The 20,844-nt window shown below is 42.4% G+C and overlaps 1 protein-coding gene across 1 annotated transcript in view; it reads left to right on the top strand.

The window, feature by feature from the left end:
- The window catches only part of cdh13 (cadherin 13, H-cadherin (heart)), a 367,968-nt gene that overhangs the window by 135,110 nt on the left and 212,014 nt on the right, over positions 1–20,844 (top strand). The window contains exon 4 of the mRNA XM_069686880.1: positions 7,798–7,911. Within this exon, the coding sequence (XP_069542981.1) occupies positions 7,798–7,911 (114 nt within the window). The remainder of the gene's footprint in view (positions 1–7,797; positions 7,912–20,844) is intronic.

The raw sequence follows: 20,844 nt of genomic DNA, 5'->3' as shown, positions 1-20,844 counted from the left end.
AAGCTGTTAGTTTGCTGTAACGCAAGCCCGGAGGGAGAGAGGAGGCTGATGAATGATTCCTATTATGAGCAAAACTCTGAATTCAAAGAGTAATTTATTCCCCTTTTTTGCAACCGATCAATATGTGAATTAATGGTAGAATGCGTTTCAATTTAACAAATGCATGCTCCAAGATATGGGCTTTTTGTGTGTGTTGTTTTGGTTGTTTTGTGCAGAACAACAGTTATGCAGAACGTTTGCTTACCTTCAGGGCGCATTTACAGGCACCATTCAAATGTAACAGCTGATAACAGGCAAAATAATCTTAGTCCAAAAGCCTATTTATTTTGCTTTTGTTATGTTTCATCCATTTTCATGTCCTGAATGAAATGCAATATTGCATCCTGGGCACAATCCTCATCCTGCTATGGCAAATAGATTTTCTCTAACCAAGCTTTCAATGTTCAGGGAGGCTTTCTGGGGATGACTAAGATGTGACATCTTGCAACCACAGCACAACATCTCTTATTGTACACCACAACACAAATAATCTTCCCCTCTCTCTGTCTCCATCCCACTCGCGCTATCTCTCCTTAGCTTGTTCTGTAGCTGTCATTTGTTAATCTGTTTACTGCCTTTGTCTATTGTCTGCCTTTTTTACTGGTTCCTCCTCACCCTCCACATGTTTCTGAGAAGCTTTAATGCATCTGCTTATTACGTACACATTTTTGTTAGCTTTTATGTGTGGGACTAAGTGCTGGAGAGGAAACCAAACTGCTTAACGTCATCTTTAATTCACAAGATCAGCAAAACAAACCTTCACCTTCAAACTAATGATGTGCATAATTTAAACAAGCTGTGCCGATATTAAAAATGTTTTGTCTCACATCGGGTGAGATAAAATCAAAGAATACAACATGAAGTGTTTGGAAAGGGTTTTGGCAGTGATGATGACAGACAACATGTTTTTATATGTAGGTATTAAAGGCTTCTCTAATGGACCTTTATCATAATTGAAAAGCATAATCAAGAAGCCAATCATCTCTGAGCTGGTGATCATTTTTTTCAAATGAATAAAGAACAATTTTAACACCATTTTCAGGCACAGTACATGAATTAGTGCTTCTCATCTCCATTTTTATCTTGAATAAAGTCCAGCTCCGTGAGGATGAAGGCAAACACACAGACCGTGTTCTTTTTCAGCCGTACAGCTTCGGGTGGCCGGCTCCAGTTTGGCTTAGAGGAATCTTAAAGGCCGGGGATTAAAGTAGCACTGCTAACATTTTGGAATAAATCGTGAAATTAGGTGGCGACTGAATAAGAAGAGCTAAAATTAGATTATGAAAATGATGCTCAGGTCTCTTAGAGTTAGTTAAAAGCCTCTCGGTGCTGTATCAGCTGCAGATGAGAGAAAAGCCTGGCGGTGACGGAAGTCGAGGGAAACATGGATCATCACATGATGACTTTTTCAGGTCAGCAGAGGATAACAAAGACATTATTTTAGAAATGCTTTTCAAAAGGAAGAAACAGGAAACATTTCTTGGTAATGAAAACAGCTAATAGATGATTCCCTTGTGGTGAAAACATATTTGAAGCCCATTTATGTCAAAACATTTATTGTGCACAATGTTTGTGAAAGTGGATACAATGTAGTTTTACAGGGGAAGTTTTCAGTGTTCAGTGATAACGTGCTTTAAGGCTGTGCGACACATCATTCAGCAATTGCGATGTGTGCATGTGCAGTAGTCACATCCCAGGACGTGCGACACATCAAGCTACTATATTGTTGCTCGGTGCAAAATGAAAACTCACCATCTTCTCGTTTTCCATCAGTAATCTACAGGAAAGGTCCGTCTGTTATCACATTAGTGCAGCTCTTCACCAGAGCACAGAGTGAACTGACCGCTGTGCAGCTCAGTCTGTGTGTCACCTGACAGTAAACACGTGTGTGATGCTGCTCCATCGCAGATCATGTCAGCGGGATGATCAAGGCAGACGCACTGTTATGCGAGGTGGCTCATATGTGAGTGTATTCCCGTTATCAGCGGCACCTCGTCCCGGTGCAGGTAATGCTGTGGCTACATAAACAGACTGTTGCAGTGGTTTACTTTAAGCGGCTACACCTGCAGGACGCACACGGTGTGAGGTTGTGTGTGTCGACAGGAAGTAGAAGACGCTGAGCTTTAGTTTTAAAAAGTTACTGTCACCAGGTTGAGCAGGCTAATTACACAGTTACCCTTAGAAATGAGAACACATGGTATGATGACATACCATATTAAGCAACCCAACTGCAGCCCACAGGTCTGTTTGTATTTATTTTGAAACATGTTGCTCCTCCTGAACAAGGAGAGGGGTTTGTTTTGTTCGAAGAAAATGGACTAATATGATAATAATAACAATAATGTTGTTTATATTGTTGTTTATATGAACATGAAAACACTACATTTATCTGGTATAATTTCTTTTTAAATTGCAGAACAAAAAATTATCCCAATGTCACTTTTTTCCAATATCGTGCAGCCCTGATGTGTCTGGACATAGACCACTCTCTGCAGGTGAGAGTGTACACACACATATAATCACATAAAAGCTTAGTATTTATTATCCCAGCTGAATTCAGTGTCTTGCAATATTCAGGATAAGACAAAAACTGTAAAATGCTAGCAGCCAAAGTGAGGGACTTGTCAGTGTAAGTGTGTAAATGTGTTGTTTTGTACATACTGCTAACTCTGACTATTAAGTGAGCTTAACCGTGTGTTATAAGAAGTGACTGACTGGCTGACCTGGCTGCATATCAAAGAGTTTATTCCACATCGAATAGCTGTACATCCCCGTCACCGCTGGCCTTGATATAATCCATTTCTCACCAGGTCTCCAACACATTGTCACAAATGAGTAATGACACTTCTCAATATAGCATTGAGAGTGAAAATGGCAGAATAGACAAGGACGTGACTTTCCTGCCACAGTAACTCTGCACTCAGATGACACTGATGAAGATGAAGGCTCCATCTTCCTCTGCCTCTCTCATGCACACACACACACACACACACAAGCACACGCAGAGCAGCACGCTCTTTATGCATGTAAACGCTGCAAACTTTCGGGCCTATACGCTCTCCCCTTTGTTACCTCCAACTGATAAAATATAGTTTAATATTTTAACAATCCTTTTTTCCCCTCATGACTTTTTCAACTCAGTAACTGAAATGCTCTAATGATTATTTGAGAAACAGACGTGCAAGAGAAACTAATGTATTAAGGCTGGCTCAGGGTTGATGGTGCGGCAGTAATTTATGAACAGGACGCATTAAAGATTCATAGCTTCCTTCTCTTTGCTTGTCACTGAGCTGTAAGAAAAGTATTCATTTGTAATGCAGTCTCCAAAGAGAGAGAGCGTGGAGAAAGGATACGAGGCAGAGAGAACGAGGGAGCGCTGCACACAGGCAGGTATAGAGGAGAAAGTTAGAAGAAGTCACAGATTATCTTCTTCAGATTTCATGTGTTGAGCCAACTCTAACGTGCTGGACTCGTCTGTCAGTGCGTCTCGCCGTCCTGATCCACCTGCAGAACATTGATAGGTTTTAAAGCACCATCACTCCTCTCAATATCCACTGTATCTCAGCTCAGTGAGGACGAGGATTTGACAGCATGATCTGTCTTAGCCCTAACCCCTGTCACCAGTCTCCACATCCAGACACTAAAATTACCTCATGGTGCCTGTTTGCCTCTGAGCTCTTCCTCCTTCCTCCACAAATATCAGACAGCTGAGACCTGTGCATGATGGGATTGATGTGCTCATCCCCGGGTTCAGACTCGGGCTGGATTTTTACAGGCAGCGTTTAGAAGTCCATCAGCTGACTTGTGAAGCGGCTACATACACACACCTCTGACTGCTCTTTACGCACAAAATAGGTCAAATAATGTCTCTCTGTTATGGGCAGCGTTCTGTTTAACCGCTTCAGGTCCAGTTTTAGATTCCTGTCTCTGACATTTGGAAGGTCATCCCCCAGTGGGCTCGATAAGAGTGGCCATTTCAGAGACCGCTCGGTGTGTCTTTGCTTTGTTCTGGTCGGGTTGTGTTTATGATTACTGTTTCATTGTGTTCTGTCTGACCTTTGTAGCTTGGAGGGGTGGAGGAGTGAGGGGGTTAGGGGTGTGTGTGTTTGGCCTTGCCCTCTCTGTCTCAGTGACGGTGCTGTGCTGTAAACAAATGGCTCAGTTTTTCCCTCTTACCTGTTCTCTTTCCGTCAGCGTGACAGAGTGAGAGTGATGCCAGCGTCCCCGTCATCCAAAAACAGCAGTGTGAACAGTAAACACGCAAACCCTGCGCACACACACACACTTTACAAGTGTTGTAAAGTAGGCTGTAACAGATGAAGGACAAAAAGGTCTATTTGCATTGCAAATGAATCCACAGAAACCCCAGGTCTGTGTTTCCTTTCATATTGAAAGTGTGTTGTCATTTTAACCAGGGTTCAGCGACTGGGCTTGTTACTGTGTTGTTTCTTTCATTGTCATTGTTCTGTCATTACAGCAGTGACTGCCTTTGTGTTGACAATAGACTGCAGTGCAGATCAAATCAGTGTAAAAAGGTTGAATGTTATGTGGTTATTTTTATGGTTTTTATTATTAAAGAAGGTCTTTGGGAAAATATCAGACGTGCTCCTTTCTGCAAACCCTCTGAAGGGGCGTGTCACTGTCAGGCTGGAGTGGTAAACAGAGGCAGAGTAAACAAACTTGTGCTGGAAACTATTGTTTACAAACCATACGATTTAATACCCATGAGTCTCGGCTGCTGTCAGCCTGGAACAGAGGCTTGTCGGAGGCACAAATCAGAGTGCTCGCAAATTCAGAACCTTGTTACAGTTTTTTCTGAGAACAAAACACGGTGTCTTAGTTCACCCACTATGGAACCAGATTTTAGAGAAGAGAGATTGGGCCATGACTATTCATCAAAGAACCCTGTGTTATCTGAGAACATACTTAATCTTCTGTGCTGATGATTTAACCAGGAGAGTTGCATGCCAGTCCAAGCTGGAGAAGAGCTCCAACTGTGAGTCACGTAACACTGGCTCAGCCAAACCACAGACTGTATAAAAAGATGGACGACACGACATCTCCCTAAAGGTGAAGCCAAAACATTTGGAGCGCCCCCTGCTGACTGGCTGCAGTACAGGTCATAAAGCCCGCCTCCTCCATGTTAACAGATGGGACATGAGTCAAACTGTAAAATCAAAATACACGCCAGATAAATGTTTCTCAAACATGGTTTCTGTCATCATAATTAGTTCTTATCATGCTGATTTATGTCCAAGTGTTAATTTTTCTGACAAGTTTATTTTTAATTAGTTATTTGATGCTGTAAAAATGATGATTGACAGCTCTGTTGGCCAATACGGCTCCTGCAGCCGATCAGTTCCGGATTAGCAGAGTGGAGGACGATCGTCTCGAGGAGACGTAACTAAAACAATCACTACAGTCGTTGAAGTTTCCATACCTGTGAACGTTAACCTCAGACCAACACAGAGAAGCTGTTCTGCTGTCAAACATGCCGGCGTGCGGGATCCTTGCCGTTTGTTCGGTAAGTTAAGTGCGTGTTTTGGTTAGCGGAAGCGGCTACGGCGGCGCAACCCACACAATCTCTACTGTGAAGACTCTGGCTCCAAATGACGTCACCATCGCAAGATGGCAGCGCCTATCACAGGGGCTATTTTGGCATCACTTTCGATGGAGACGCTTTGTCCATCTATATATACTGTCATTGGTCCAAACTAACATGCTATTTAGTCTCATTATGTGAGACTGTTTAAGTTTACAATGCAGGTTTTTATATTGAATATATATAGTGTAATATAGTACACATGATGGATAGGTAGTGGTTCTCTGTGTGGAAAATAAATGGCTCGTATGCTTTGTGACACATGGGTTCCTTTAGTGCTATTGTTCTCTGCTAGGACTGTACACCAGAGAAGTAATATTCTCATTTATTGGGAAAAACTACAGAAAAAAAAGCGACAGGGGCCCTGCTAATGATCTACAGTAGGTATTGTAGAAGAGTCTTATTTTGAACTGCCTATTCGCATTAAATTGTTTTGCAAAATCAGACTTAATCTGTTAATTGAACTACCTGCTGTAGTGTGCATAGAATGATACTTACTATCACTAGCTTTAGCAGCAGCACCATATTCAACTCATGCATCATCTTTCTGTGCCGTCTGGGTCAGAAACACTTTAACAAGCTTGATGCTTAAAAAACAGGGAAGGTAAAAGTCTGTGTAGCTTTTGTGCTGGAAACTTGAACCTCATTGACCCTGTCAGGGGTTTAACTTGCCTTCTTCTCGAAGCAGGTGGCAGATTAGCTTTCTATGCAGATAATGGCTGTCTCTCTGACCTGACTGATGGTTATGTTGGGTGATCAGGGTGCATCAGATATCATTGCTGCACTGCTGGAGACTGTGTGTCCAGGTAGTAGAAAGAACAGAGCCAAGCAGATGGAAAAGAAACAACATATATATGATGTCAGCGTATTCCACAGATTTGTGTACTGCACATATCCATAGAGCCTATCCCAGCTGTCATTGGGCGAGAGGCGGGGTACACCCTGGACTGATCACCAGTCAATCACAGGGCTGACACATAGAGACAGACAACCTTTCACGCTCACATTCACACCTAAGAGCAATTCTTTTGAGTCACCCATGAACCTAACAAAGAATGCCTTTTGTCTTGTGCTTTAAAAGCATGTGGTTAAGCATCGAAGTAGTATTTCTATAGTGTAACACCACATATCTTGCACAGCACGTTATTGTCGTCTTATTTGTCAAAGTACTTGCAGACATCACGTTTCCTGGTCATGGCTTACACGGTGCATGTAACTGAGTAAAACTACTTTAGCCGAAAACAACACGTGCAGGTGCGCGAGTAGTGTAACGTTACTCTAGTAATGACGTCAACAACGAGTACTCGAGTATTCGTCCCCATCCCTAGTATCTAACATGCATGTTATGTGGACATAGTTGTATTGGTATGGCAGGGTTTTTGTGTGTATGTGTGTGTGTGTGTTGTCTCTGCCCGGCTCGTGTCCAGATGGGCAGACAGTCAGCAGACTGTCCCTGCTGTAGGTCATCACCTCTTTGTTAGCAGCCAGGATTCCAGCCTCCTGTTCATATTGTCAGTGACAGACATTATTTTCATCACCGTCCTCTCTGTGTCAGAATGATGTCAAAATAAAGAAGACAAGAAAATCTCTCATTACTTTATATCGTGACAACCCCGTCCTTGTTTATAGCAGCAGGAGGGTTGAAGATGAAGTTAAATTATGCGCTTGTGTTCTCAAGAGCATAAATATCATTTCAGATTGGCTCCGTCTGCATGAACAATACAATCGCCTCGCCAAATCCTTGTCATCTGTAATTTCTAAGGTGCACCATTTTTTTTCCTTGCGTACATTCTTTTTTTCATCTTTTCTCCCCTGCTCTAATTTTTTTATTATTTTTCTCCTCTGTCCTCTGAACGTGTAAAGCATGTAGTGCTGCCTGACAGATGCAGGCCCTCTGCACACATGCAGCTCTGCCATCAGAGTTGGGAATGTCTCCAAGAGTGGCTTGTTCTAAATTTCATCTCAACATTTCAAAATGCTTACTTTACTGCTAGCTGTGTGTGTGTTCATACTGTACCAGTGGAGTTTAAGGTGATTACCAGAAGGTAACAGGTCGCTTTCTGACAATCTAGGGTGTAAGAACTACACAGGAGATGGCTTTACAATATGACTGGAAGTTCCAAATTCAAAGTTTGTTTGTTTCCTCTGTGTTTTAGGACATCCTGAGTCGTGGCCAGACGCTGCCACACAGATCTAAGCGATCCCTGCTGGTCCCTCCTGTGATCATAACTGAGAACCAGAGAGCCCCGTTCCCCAAGGTCATTGGCAGGGTAAGAAACACATGCTCCTATCATACACCAGGTGGCCTTGATTTCCCAACAGCATCCAAGTCTCACACTGCAACTATTTCATGACATGAAAAACAAATGTGTCTGGGGTTTTGCATTAAAAATACTCACCCTGGAGAGAAAAGAGCTCGAGGCACAGAACCAGCAATTCAATATGTGCATTATTCAAACGTTTGGATAATGTTTTTATGGTCTTTGACAGTTTGGTCTGTTTCATGTGAACTTTTGTTTTTAACCATGGTTCAGAGAGGGGTATGGTGTTCTCCAGAATATGTTACACAGCTATGTCTTCAAATCACAGTCACACATCACATGAGTCCCTATGTCATTTGAAACCACTGCTATGTAAAACATGCTTTAGAAAGGTCACTCAATATGTTTTCATCTCATTGATCCTGTCTTAACAAAGTCAATTTGCTTTGACTCTACAGAAGTATAATGCATTCCAAATATATGAATTTCTCCCCTTCATATGATGGAAAGCTCAAAAACATTTGACTTTAATGCATTTGGGTTCAACGAGATTTAAGTTGAGCTTTTATCTCCTTTAAACCTTTCAGGTATGATAATAATAAGGTACCAACATGTTAGCTAAAACCTAAACTCACCTAAAAGTTTAAATTATAAAACATTAATAAAGAAAGACACAGACTTCCATCTGAGGCTGAGTTTCTGTCAAACTCCATTAACATGTTCCCATTTATCACTTCTGTCACTCAGTGAAAAGGTCTGAAGCAGACTCCTGCTGGCTTGCTGCTGCTTGAATACAAAGTACAGTTCGGCACAACATTTCTTCTAAATGCTGCTGTTGGCTCGCACAGTATGGCCATGAAATAATTTAAGAAGGTATTTTAGTCGTTGTGTCAATCTGACAGCGACTGACTTCCTGTCCCACATGAGAGTACGTGTCAGTCACTGGGCTCACACAGGCTGGGAGCCAGGTCCAGCCATCAGGATGTTGGCCTGTAACTTGGGCCATCACAAGATGATAACGACCATATACAACATAAAACATTTCCCAATGTAGTATCAGTGTTTACTGTTTTATGTTCTTAACTTCAGACATCAGTAGTAGCAGTACACATGAAAATGTTGCTACATGCATGAGACATGCTTTCCCTCATCTGGAAGGTTGTAACTGACCATTCTGCGCTTTGTATTTTTCAAGATGCTGTGGGTACCCAGCTAGAAATGAATCATCTGAGAATGTTACATACGATGTTCTGCTAATGTTCTGAGCGGGACGTTTTTATTTGGTTTCCAGAATGTTCCTTTTACAAGCAGGAGAACGTTCTCTGAAAACATTCTCAGAAAGTCGCAGTTTTATAGGAACATTTTATAAATCACGTTCTGATCGTTCAGGCCATACTAACATCCTGAATAGATCGTCAGTCAGCATGTTCTACCTTTGTTTTTATGTAACATCGAGCAAATGTTTTATAAAAGGCATTCTGACGTCCCAGGCCTCAATAACATCCTGAAAAGATCTTAAGAATGTTTAACGTGTTAAAAGTGAAAAAAAAAGTTGGCAAAAATATCCCGAGGGCTGGGCCTGCCCCTGGCTTAACACGCAGGCTCAAGGCATCACAGCAATTACCTGCTGTTGTTGACTCATGATGATGATATCTATGTTATTACTACATCCAGTGAATGATTACCCTTTCCTGAAGAAGTAATTCTTCACATGTGAATCTCCCACCTTCATAATATTCATGTAAAGTCTAGCTGGGAATTATATTGAACAAAGATTAATGAGATTCTTGTTGAGCTTTGTCCAGCACCAACACTTGGCAGAGTGTTTTATCGAGGATGTAATTAGCAGCAATGATCAAATGTTTTGTTGCTGAAAAAGAGCCTTTGCAGTTTAGAGAGACAGAACTGAATTTATGCCTCAAAAACTCACTTGAGCATATAGTGAATCCTGTTTGGGTCACTATATATATTTAATACATATTAAAGTGTTTTACTGTGAAATTTAAAAGGTTTAGCTTTAATTATTGGCAACCTATTGATCGTCTTGGCTTGTTTTGACTTCTTTAATACCAGCTGTTTGTGTTCTGGATGCAGCTACAAAGACCTAGATGTCCCCAGCACGGCTGATGAAGCTGATATTATTCAGTATAATGCTATGTATTTCTCCTCTGAGATATTATTTGTATTGTGTTTTTTGTCAGTGAACTAGAGAAGAGACAACATTGCAGGTGCATATAATAAAGTAAGGGGTTCGATAAATACTTCACCATCAACCTATGAAATTACTGTAAGTGATCCAATTTTAGACGCGGCTGCAGTTTCTTCCATCCGACCGGAGCTTTAACTGAACTCACTGCTGAAAGTGGAAACCTGCAAAACAAGCTGATCTGAAAACTTCGTCAAGAAGTGTTTCCTCCTGTTTAAGTGTCACTGATGAGTTCCTAAGGAGTCTCCTGCTATATCTAAGAGACCTGTATAAAACATCTAATGAGACAAGTATAGATGGTGTAGCTTGCCTTTTAATGTTACTCTCATAATATTTATAGTCAGTGCCATTGAAATAAGTGACATACAGTTGAAATGTTTGCCTGACTGAAATAGAAACCTTTTAACTGTCAGTCAACTTCAGTCACAGGTTGACGTGCTGCAGAATGACAGGTTCAATCTGGGAGTGACACAAACCCTACATAGTGGAAAAATTCGTCCAACATCATGGATTCATTGTCATTTATTATCAGTTTTATGAGCAATCATAGGCTTCAACAATCCCTGAAAAACTGGACTCAGCCAAGAATCAACTAGGGCTGTCAAAGTGCTGCATGTTTCTAACCACGGTGAAACACTAACGCCCCCTTGCAGTTCGGCGGTTAACCACTGCCCCAGCCCAGGCTCGACATGAGTGAACACAGGATGAGTGGTGGAAACCGAGTTTATTACCACTACGAAGTTCGTATCCTTAATTGTTGAAATGAAATCCGTTGTCGGCTAAACAACCATGTCACAAAAACATACACGGGCTCGTCTGCTCCGGTTAGATGCCCTGAGGGTTGGAACAGCTCAGTCAGCTTCTTTTGCTGATTACTGTGATTTTTAAAACGAGTGTGTTGTACACAATGTTTCGTTCTGTATGGGAAAGATGAGGTGCTTCCCTAGGACACATGGATAGTGAGTTTATTGTGTCCCTTTAGATTTTAAAGGGTCAGAGACGCAGGAAGCGTACCTAGCAACATCACTAGTGACTGGTGTCATCTGGTGATGTCACTGGGTCGACCCCGCGGTTAGCGCCACAACCGCAGTGTTGCAGTCACTGTGACAGCCCTAGAATCAACATCATCATCACTACATCATACAAGGTTAAATCTTTCAGTATGTTTTACAAAAAAGCAAATATATCTGATGACAAGAAGAACAGAAGCTTGAAACAGCGCTCTGAGGAGCTTTTTATTCTGTGGAAGTCAGCTGGTCACATATAAGTTAGATTGGAACAGCTGCGTCATAGAGAGAAAGTGAATAAATATGTGAAGAGGCAAGTGTGATACACAGGCTTCGCTTAAGTCTACAAATACAGCAACATGTTTTTGTCAGGCTGTTGTTTACTGTACACTGGAGAGGCAGCAGATGTGACGGTTAAACCAGCCTAGAATACTTCTACAAAGTCATTTACTGATGAACGTGTCTCAGTCAGATTCTGTGCTGTTCTGGATCTGAGAGATGACTTGACAAAATTAAGCCTAAAGTTTATAAAGGGTCAATAATGTTGAGCTTAGCTGCACTGTTGTTGGAGAGCATGTAATAACAATTAACATTCATAAATCTGGAGGGGTTTTTTTGTCCTTAAGGGCAGTAATTAATGCATCAGCAAACTCTGTGACAGCGATCATCCAGTAACATTAATTAGCTAAACCGTGTGCACGTGTGCATGAAATGAGCTAACAGTTGCCTTTAGACTCGACACAAGCTATAAATTATATGTCAGTGTTTTTATACTATATTTGAGATGTATTATATAAGAGGCCTTTTAAGCAGTATATGCAGTGCCTATTTTAGTCAGAATGTGACAGCAGTTACACATTGCAAATGATTGTCAGGTGTTTATATAAAGTATGTGATATACACCATCTGAGCAGTGATTGGTACCGAAAGCTGGTATTAAACGGGCCCCGGGGCCGAATTATGAAACACCGGAGTATTGATAAGCTCCCGACATTGACGGTGACATTAACGGATAAATTAAGGAAATACATTTCCTGTTTATTATTGCTACAAAAACGTTATCTTGCACATTTAATGTCACCAACCGTTTCTAATTTGCAACAAGAATCACACACTGATGCACATTCCAAATCCAAGAGAGAGATCGCTCTCGCGGAGCCTGTGTGCAGGAGGTGCAGCTCTCTCTCTCACACGCGCTGCAGCGCACATACACACAGATGCGTGCGCACACAACAGATCCTGCTCGTTAGAGAACTGAGTCAATGCCGACGCTGCTCGTTGCCACAAGTGCAACGACCCTTTTGCTTGTAAGGGTGGAAACACGAGCAATCTGTCAAAACATGTGTCTACTGTGCGTCATATACATGCAGAGACGTGCACCACTTGACTCCCGAGCTCATAGTTAATCTCTGATTGGCCCTTATACGTCAGGTATGTACGTTAGCAGCTTACCTGCATGCCCCGCCTGTGTTGCTCTATACCGCTGTATTTTCTTTTGCAGGAAATAATCCCATAACATAATTCCATCATCACAAAATTGGAGTCTATAATAGCGATATGTTCTAAACATTGTTGTTTCTTTAGCTGTGATAGTTATTGTATATTGCAGAAAATAAAGCAATCTTAATTCTGTTCTTAATGTTTTTCTTCTTAAAAAAAATAACCCATAAAAATACCGAAAAGAGTAGTAATACCAGGATACCCCTCCCTAGAATTCAATATGTGTAAGTGTTGTTTCCCTGGTGCCACATTTCTGTGTGATGAAGTTGCAACTTGCACAACTGTAGAAGTGTTTTTCAAATGATTCTGCTTTACTGTAATGTAACATGAACTGAATGGAAACATATAATGAGCATGGTTACTGAGGGCCAAGCTGAAGGAAAGAACGCTACACCAAAGAAAATGTCATTATGCTCAACATATTTGACAACTGAACTCTCGTAGGATCAAACGTATCTTCTACAGGACCATTTTTTACATCTAAGAGCAATCATGATGGAGAAATGAGGCCCCAGTCTGCAACATAAAGTGTGACCCTCTGCTCTGAATATCATCATGAACCCAGGCATGGATTTTTTTTGTTTTATTCTCAGCTCAAACTTCCAAGTACAACTTCAGGAAGGGCATTGCAAATGCCTTAAAGCAGAAGCATATATTTCCTGAGGCATAGCGTCAGGCGGTTGGCTTTCAAGGCTTTGTTTTCATACTTTCTCAGGGAACATCCAGGAGGTGGGTGAAAGACGTTCTGAGGTTCAGAAATGTTCATGTTCAGTTCAGTTATTTTTCGATGAGCTTGTATGTTACCTTTAAACTGGAATGTCAACCTTTTTTTGATACTTGAAAGCTTGTTCTCTTCACTCTTGTGATTTGTGTGAGGTCCTGCACATATTTGTGTTGCTTTGTGACCTTCTCAGTAAAATGATATTCCAGTAATATAGGCCGTACCAAAATAAATTGAAGTTTTTGAGGTTGAATTGCATGCTAATAAAGTTATAAATTTTAGATGTTTCATGCATTCCTGGAGGTGAAAGATGATGAAATGTGAGTGTCACACATGTGGGATGTTTTATTAATATTTGAGGTTGTAAAATATCAGAAGGTCCAAGTACTCTGCCAGTTATCACAGTAAGTGCAGGGACGTTTGCTTAATATGACTTTATGTGAGGCTTTTTCATCCTTTTATTTTCTACCTGAGACGCTGCCAATTCCCTTCTTATCTGTCTTTTTCATTTTCTGTTGATTCATCTTTCATCTTTTTATGTCCCTTTATGACACTTTATGCATTTTGGAGCCTTTTTGTAATCAGAAGCCTCATACATTTAAAAGCATTTGCTCTAAATTCACATCTGGTCCACTGAACACGGTAAACAGTAGAATTGAAAGTAGAGGAAAACTGAAGTTCCCAGTAGAGGCGTGCTTTTTACTCTCAGTTTACCTAATTATAGTCTGACAAGGGAAAATAGTCCATAGCTTCACTGTTTGATACCCAATTTAAATCTTTGATTTTATCAGCCCTGCTGTCATTAGGATTCCCTGAGGAGGATGAAAGCTGTGACATCGCTGCTTCCTGGCCTGCACAAGGCGTGGATCTCTGTGCTCTATATTTTCAGATATCATTAGGCCAAAATAAATCAGGGTTTTTCCTGCTTGACATATTCTCTAAAGCGTGCTACTTTCTTTTGAAGATTTATTCCTTGCTTTGTCACTGATGAAGGATTTTGCTCGCCCAGCTCAGCCCCTGTGGAAAAGGCCAAAGATGATGTGACACATCTTTGTTATTCATGTGGTAGATAATGAATTATGTGTCATTAAATAATGCATGGATCTCCTCCAATAGTTCTTGAGTTTATGTTCCCTCCAAAGCAACTGCATTGTTTACTTTTCTACGGTGAGAAGTCAGCATGTAAATCACATCACCTGAGTCATCTCAGAACAAATGGTCAACAGTATAAAATAGATTCTGAACCCTCCGTACGGCTCTTCATTTATCTCTCCCGGTGTTACAGCGCTTCCATGTATCTCTACGTGTCAAGCAGCTTTGTTCTAGATAAGACTGGGCACCAAGAGATCAACCACATCTCTCAATGCCTGCAGAGAATAACATAAAAGATATCTCATACTGAGCTCTGCACATAATAGATAATTGTACCCAGGAGAGCACGACCACAGCACAGAGCCTGCACCTCCAGCCTCCATGTGGTCGCTGTGAAGAAACCTAAAGGCCTGGAGATGCTAGGAAGGTTTGGGGGACTGTGGATTTAGTGATTGTGAATGTGACCATTAGGTGATATTTTTGGGGGGCAAACATTATCCACAGGGAGGTTTGCAAATATCTCCCCTGGTGAACTGCGAAGAGAGAACAGAGAGGGACAAGAGTCAGCAGATAAGTGTGCTCCATGGGGGACACAAATTATCTCTCCAGTACGCTGTGCATTGAACTGAAGAGTCGGCTAACAAGTACAGTCACTGCAGTGTTTTTACACGTTCATGTGAGGAATTGGATTCATAGTGCGTGCATGACATGAGGTCTTTTCTCATTGTGCTCCCCTGACAGTCTCCTTCTTTTACCCAATCTTCCTCCCTCCATTTCCCGGTTGCAAATCCCATCCATCCTCTTTTCATTCCTGTGTCCCTCCATCCTTCTCCCATACCTCCACAGTCGCTTTGCATGAGAAGACAGGCTAATGTGGGCTATTTTACCCAATAGAAGCTATATGTTGGAGACTGGGCGAAATTGATTTTCCACACCAATAGCTTTCCTCTTCTTATGCAACGTACCACTTCCATATGGCAGCCATTCATTTTTCATGCTCCCTCCTTCTCTCTGGGAGATAAGCAGCAGGAAACAGGCGAGAGGTGAGATTGAGAGGGCTACAATTTGACACGTATGACCGTGAGCGTGCATGCACATGTGAGGAGTGTGTGTGTGTGTGTGTGTGTGTGTATGTGTGTGTTGGAGGGGTGAGGGTGGGTTGGCTGTCAGCGGGACTCACAGGGGAAGGGTAAGAACCTTGTTGTTTATGTCACACCTCCTGCTAGCTGTGGAATTGTTTTGATACAGAGGTCTCTCCCCTGCCCTCCCCTGGGGGCCCATAAACAGCTCACAACAACTCACACAGCAGCTGGAGCATGCAATGAAATTGATATGCTTAAATGTTTCTCTTAGTACACGCCACTTGAGTCCCTGCTGAGAGGACCATTTTTTTAGACTGCTCAAATATTCAGGAAGATAAATCAATCATAGCTCAAGTAGTTTCTATGTTTATTTCTCAAAACCTTTCTGCTCATGTCTGGGGTGGTGTGGGAGTCAGGAGTTATTCTCAGAGGCAGGAAAGAAGACTGGGAAGGAAGTTATTCAGTCTGACCGTGCATGCGTTATGATTGCATATTTTCCAATACTCCGGATGCAGAGCGAGAACTGGATACTGTGTCCTTACATGTCCCGCTGTTCATTTAATTTAAAAATGGCTTACCAGGCTCATCTCCATAAATGTTTTCAGGCTTCTTCAGGTGTTTTTAGGCACATGTGCATGCCCTCCAGCTGCCTTCTCTGGTTAAGCATAATGATAAAATGCACATTAGAGACGTCCTCGGGCTTTGAAGACTGACTTCCCGTGGGCTGCGCAAAATGTCCTCAATATAATCGACTAATACGGTTTATAGGAAATATTTATTTATCTGTCCCCGGATCGAATGCATGAAGTCGTGATAATCAGAACCACTTTATTTTCAATACTCATCTTGTCCACTGTTGCTCATGTAAGTATGTGTTTGCCAGCATTTCCCGTGGCAGTGAGTTAGCTGTTTAGTTCCTAAGTTTAGCATTTGTTGCAAAATGCATTTAAAAAACTGACTGGATCAGAATTAGACATGTTCTTAATTTGGGTAAAAGTGTCACTGGCACCTCCTTAACTGTCCAAGACAGACCATCAGCAAGCTTCAACTTCGACAAACTTTCCCTTCATCTGAGGGAGGTTTCAAATTGCAATTATCTAAATGTCAGGAAAACTAGGAATTCTATTAAATCCTGTGGCAGGCCAATCACAGGTGAAGACCGAGGTGTGATGGTTTGACGGACAGCTGTCAGCCTCGCTTTATTTGATGAAAATGTTTGTTTGTTGACATGTTTTGTGTCGATCAGGTGTGCCAGTCAGACTCTTAAAGAATACAGTTTAGGTAGGAAGTCTCTGAAGGACACTATCAACTAAATGTTACCAGATTTTTATTTAAAACATTTATCTAAGAGAGAATTTTACTTCACTCCTCAGTGATCGAGTCGAAGATGGTCATTTCCTAAACTAAAACAAGCCAAGTTTCTTTTATAGATCAGAAGGTCAGATTTCCTTTTCATCTCAAAGAAGAGTGATGTTTGATACGTGCAGGTGATGCAAAGTAAATGATGAACAGATGTGGATCAGTTCAGCATGTTTAAGATCTTCACTGTGCATCTTAAACGGATATGTCTGATTTCTTTAAAGGAGACGTTTGGTATTTTTAAACCTGGGCCCTGTTTTAATAAATGTGGGTGTCGAAATGCAAAGCAAAAAAACCAAAAACTTTTAGAATCTATCCAGTATGTGGCCTCCGCCGTAGCCGCGATACAGCTGCAATGGCTGCAACATAATCCCCTGGGGCAACTGCACCTGATTAAAGTATGTCCACTAAAAGTGCTTGTTTCTGCCACTGACAGGCTCAGATTGTTACTCCAGGTGTCCGACAACATTATGGAAAGGTCGTCCTTTTTTTAAAGAGTAACATCCTTTTTGTGTCACCAGAAATGGAAGTCTCGCTAAAAGACAAGTCTTGCTCTGAAATCTGGTGAGATGTTACCTGACCAGAACGGTGGAAACGTGTGTTAGAGTTTGAGAAAGATTTTGTTTGTTGTTGAGATTGTTGTGTTGGTGGACAGAAAGCGTAGGTTAGTGTATTTGTTTTATCCTCCTCTGCCTGTTGCCCCTCTCTCTCTCTCTCTCTCTCTCTCTCTCTCTCTCTCTCTCTCTCTCTCCCCTCGTTCTCGCTTCAATTTCTGTGAACTCTTTGTCCATATACTCTGGCTCAAATATATAGGGTCGGCCATCGAATAAAATGGCTCATCTTCATCGTCGATCAGGTGAATATTATGGCTTTTGAAAAATAATTTTTCTGGTAGTCCTCGTAAACAAATCCTCTCTGAGCGAGACATCTCCTTGAGCGAGACTTCTGTTTCTGGTTACACAAAAAGGACGTTAGTCTTTAAAAAAAAAAAAGATGATCTTTGTAGGGATCATTTCTGTAATGTTGTCGGACACCTGGAGTAACAATCTGAGCCTATCAGTGGCAAAAACAAATACTTTGATCAGGTGCAGTTGGCCCAGGGGATTATATTGCAGCCACTGCGGCTGTATCGCGGCTACAGCGAAGGCTATCTACTGGACCGATTCCAAAAGTTTTTATTTCTATGAGTCATTTCGACACCCAAATTTGTAAAAATAGGGCCCAGGTTAAAAAAGCCCAACTTCTCCTTTAAGTAGGGTTGTAACAGGTACTGCGTAATAATTTGCAGTATATTGCTATCAGCAGGCCCCCAGGCAGAAGTTCAGATTCACACTTTAAATAGAAAACAAACACACGAACCAACATCTTAGATGTATCAGCATGAAACCTCAGAACTTGAAGCCATCTGAACTTTCCGTGCCGCTTCGGAGCTGTCAGTTATTAAACCTGTCTTTATCCTTTCTTACCTCAGAGTCCAGATCACAAAAGTACTCAACGTGTAGGAGTTGACATGGCAGGTCCAATAAAGCGCTATTGGTGAGAGGAATGAGAGCCTGGTTTGGCTGAAGCCTCAGCTAATATAGTGAGAGGAACGTGTGGCACCTTTGTTCCAGTGCTTCAGTGTAAAGTGCATCCACATTTGCTCCGCCTGTCACTCTGTCTCCTTTGCTCCGCCTGTCAATCTGTCTTTCTGCCGTCTGTCTGTCAACTCTTAGACATTTCTTTCTCTCCCTTTGTTTCTCTGATTTCTTCGCTCTTTCTGCGCTGTGCTTTATCTATCTTCTTGTTTCTGTTTCTGCTCCTTCACTCAGTAAAACAGCCACTCAATGCCATGGATCTGTCCTTCCTAGCAGGCAGTGAGCAAGTTGTGTTGTGTGATGTTAAAACACTAGAAACCAGGCAGCCTGCGGGCCTCCTCATTTAGTCTCATTGATTATCTTAATTGTGTCAAGATCGGAAAGTTCCTGCCCTTTCCTCCCTGCCTGTTTGTCAGTGTATTTGTGTCATACCTGGACCTGCAGACGTGTCATGCAGATGTTAAATTAATTTGGATGAGAAGACTTAAAGAAAAAAGGATCTGAATTGTCAGGTGTGATCTGCCTTCAGTGAGACTGAATGACTGCTCATCCTGCTGCCTGAGCAGGCTAACACAGGCAACTACAGCTCTTAAAAGTTTTTGACGAAATAGTTTCATATTCCTGTCATTTCTTTACCCTTAAAAGAAAGGTAAAGAAATGACTAACTGATGTGAGCAGACAAGGACGAGCAGGACTGAATTAAAGCTGCAGCAGATTCTGTTGACCTTCTTAACAAAGTCTTGCTGCTTAATGACGCTCCTCTCAACAGGGGTCCCTCTTGATTGTACCCCCTCTCAGGCTTGTTGTGATTGACTCAGGACACAGTGGCTGATGGGTAATGATAAGCAGAGGCCTAGCTAGCCAATCAAAGCCAGTTCATTTGTGCCTTAGCTTTCCCATTGTCTCATGCTGGGGTCTCAGAGTCTTGTTCTAACCGTCCATGTCTTCTGCAGGCCTCTCCACCTCGCCTTGTCCCCGCCATTAGCAGGCTGGAGTGGCAGGACAATCAGGCGCAGCACTGGTGCAAGCCTGGCATGCTTGTACACACACACACACGCACACACACACACACACACCTACACACACACACACACACACACACATTCTTGTACATTCAGCCCAATCAGTCCATCACTCCAAGCATCCTCACTAACACACACGCCTTTTCTCACTTTCTCTTTTTTTTCCCACATACACACACACACACACACACACGCACGCACGCACGCACGCACGCACGCACACGCACACACACACACGCACACACACACAGCCTGGCCTGGTCCCAGGAGTCCTTTCATGGCCAGTGATTGTCATTCGCAGCTGGCTCTATGACCTTGCCGGGGATAACAGAAGCACCACTGAGGGATGCTACTACAAACTCTCTCTCCCTCTCACACACACACACACACACACACACACACACACACGGCCCGGAGTTGAAATGATCCCTAGTTTTTCCTACAAACACAAGGGCATTGGGAGTGTGTGTGTGTGTACAGAATGTGCATGATAATGATTAAGTGTGATGATATTTTCTTTTGACCAATTTACCCTTTTTTTGCCGCGCTTTGCTTTGCATAGCAGATTTTTGTCACGCACAGGCACACACAGAACAGAAGAAGTCTGTGTGTGCACATATTTGTAAATTCCTTTGTTGTCTTCCCACTGCGTGTGTCTGTTGCCCTCCTCACACCTGACAGGAAGTCAGGCAGCAGGAGGTGTTATCATGCTTTAAACACACAAGTCAACACACATCAACCTACACACTCCGGTGCCGACCCATTGTTTTGGTGCTCATTTTCTCTGCGTGCTCGGAGGTGTTGGTGTTGCGGAGCTGCCACACCTCCTGTCATCTTCCCGCAGTATCACGAGCCCCACAGTCTTTCATGTCTGCTCGGCTGGTAATGAGAGCTGATAGAAAGAGGTGAGGTTCTCCCATCAGTCCTCCCACACACACAGAGGGAGACAGACCCGTAGAGAGACAAAGCCACTGGATGCACGTTTCTATGCCAGCAGCATTGCAGATTATCACACTTCTCCCCCACAGAGACATGTCCTAATCACACTAAACTTCTCCTGACACTTCAGTTACTCTTCAGCTGAAGTTCCTGCGTCTTCATCAGCGATCTCTCCCCCTCTCGTACTCTCTACTTCCTCCTCTCTCACTCTCTCTCTCATTCCGGGTCCTCGCATGCACCCCGCATCCTCCCTGTAAGTCCGTTCTTGTTTTTCCTCTACTCCCCCCCCCGCATCTTTCCAAGTTTGACGCCGAGCCATCTGTGAATCCAACTAAAGTTGCACCTTGGTTTTCTTCATCTGACCCAGTTTGTCACTCTCAGCAGGTGCTGGCTGCCACTGTGATTACTGCTCGGAAATATCTCTGTCCTGACTGACA

This window comes from Semicossyphus pulcher, unplaced genomic scaffold (genome assembly GCF_022749685.1).
Source record: "Semicossyphus pulcher isolate SPU_LCO1_2020_fin unplaced genomic scaffold, fSemPul1.0.p SCAF_8, whole genome shotgun sequence".
Taxonomy (NCBI): Eukaryota; Metazoa; Chordata; class Actinopteri; order Labriformes; family Labridae; genus Semicossyphus; species Semicossyphus pulcher.
The sequence above is the reverse complement of the archived record's forward strand: the minus strand, read 5'-3'. Positions and strand labels throughout refer to the sequence as shown.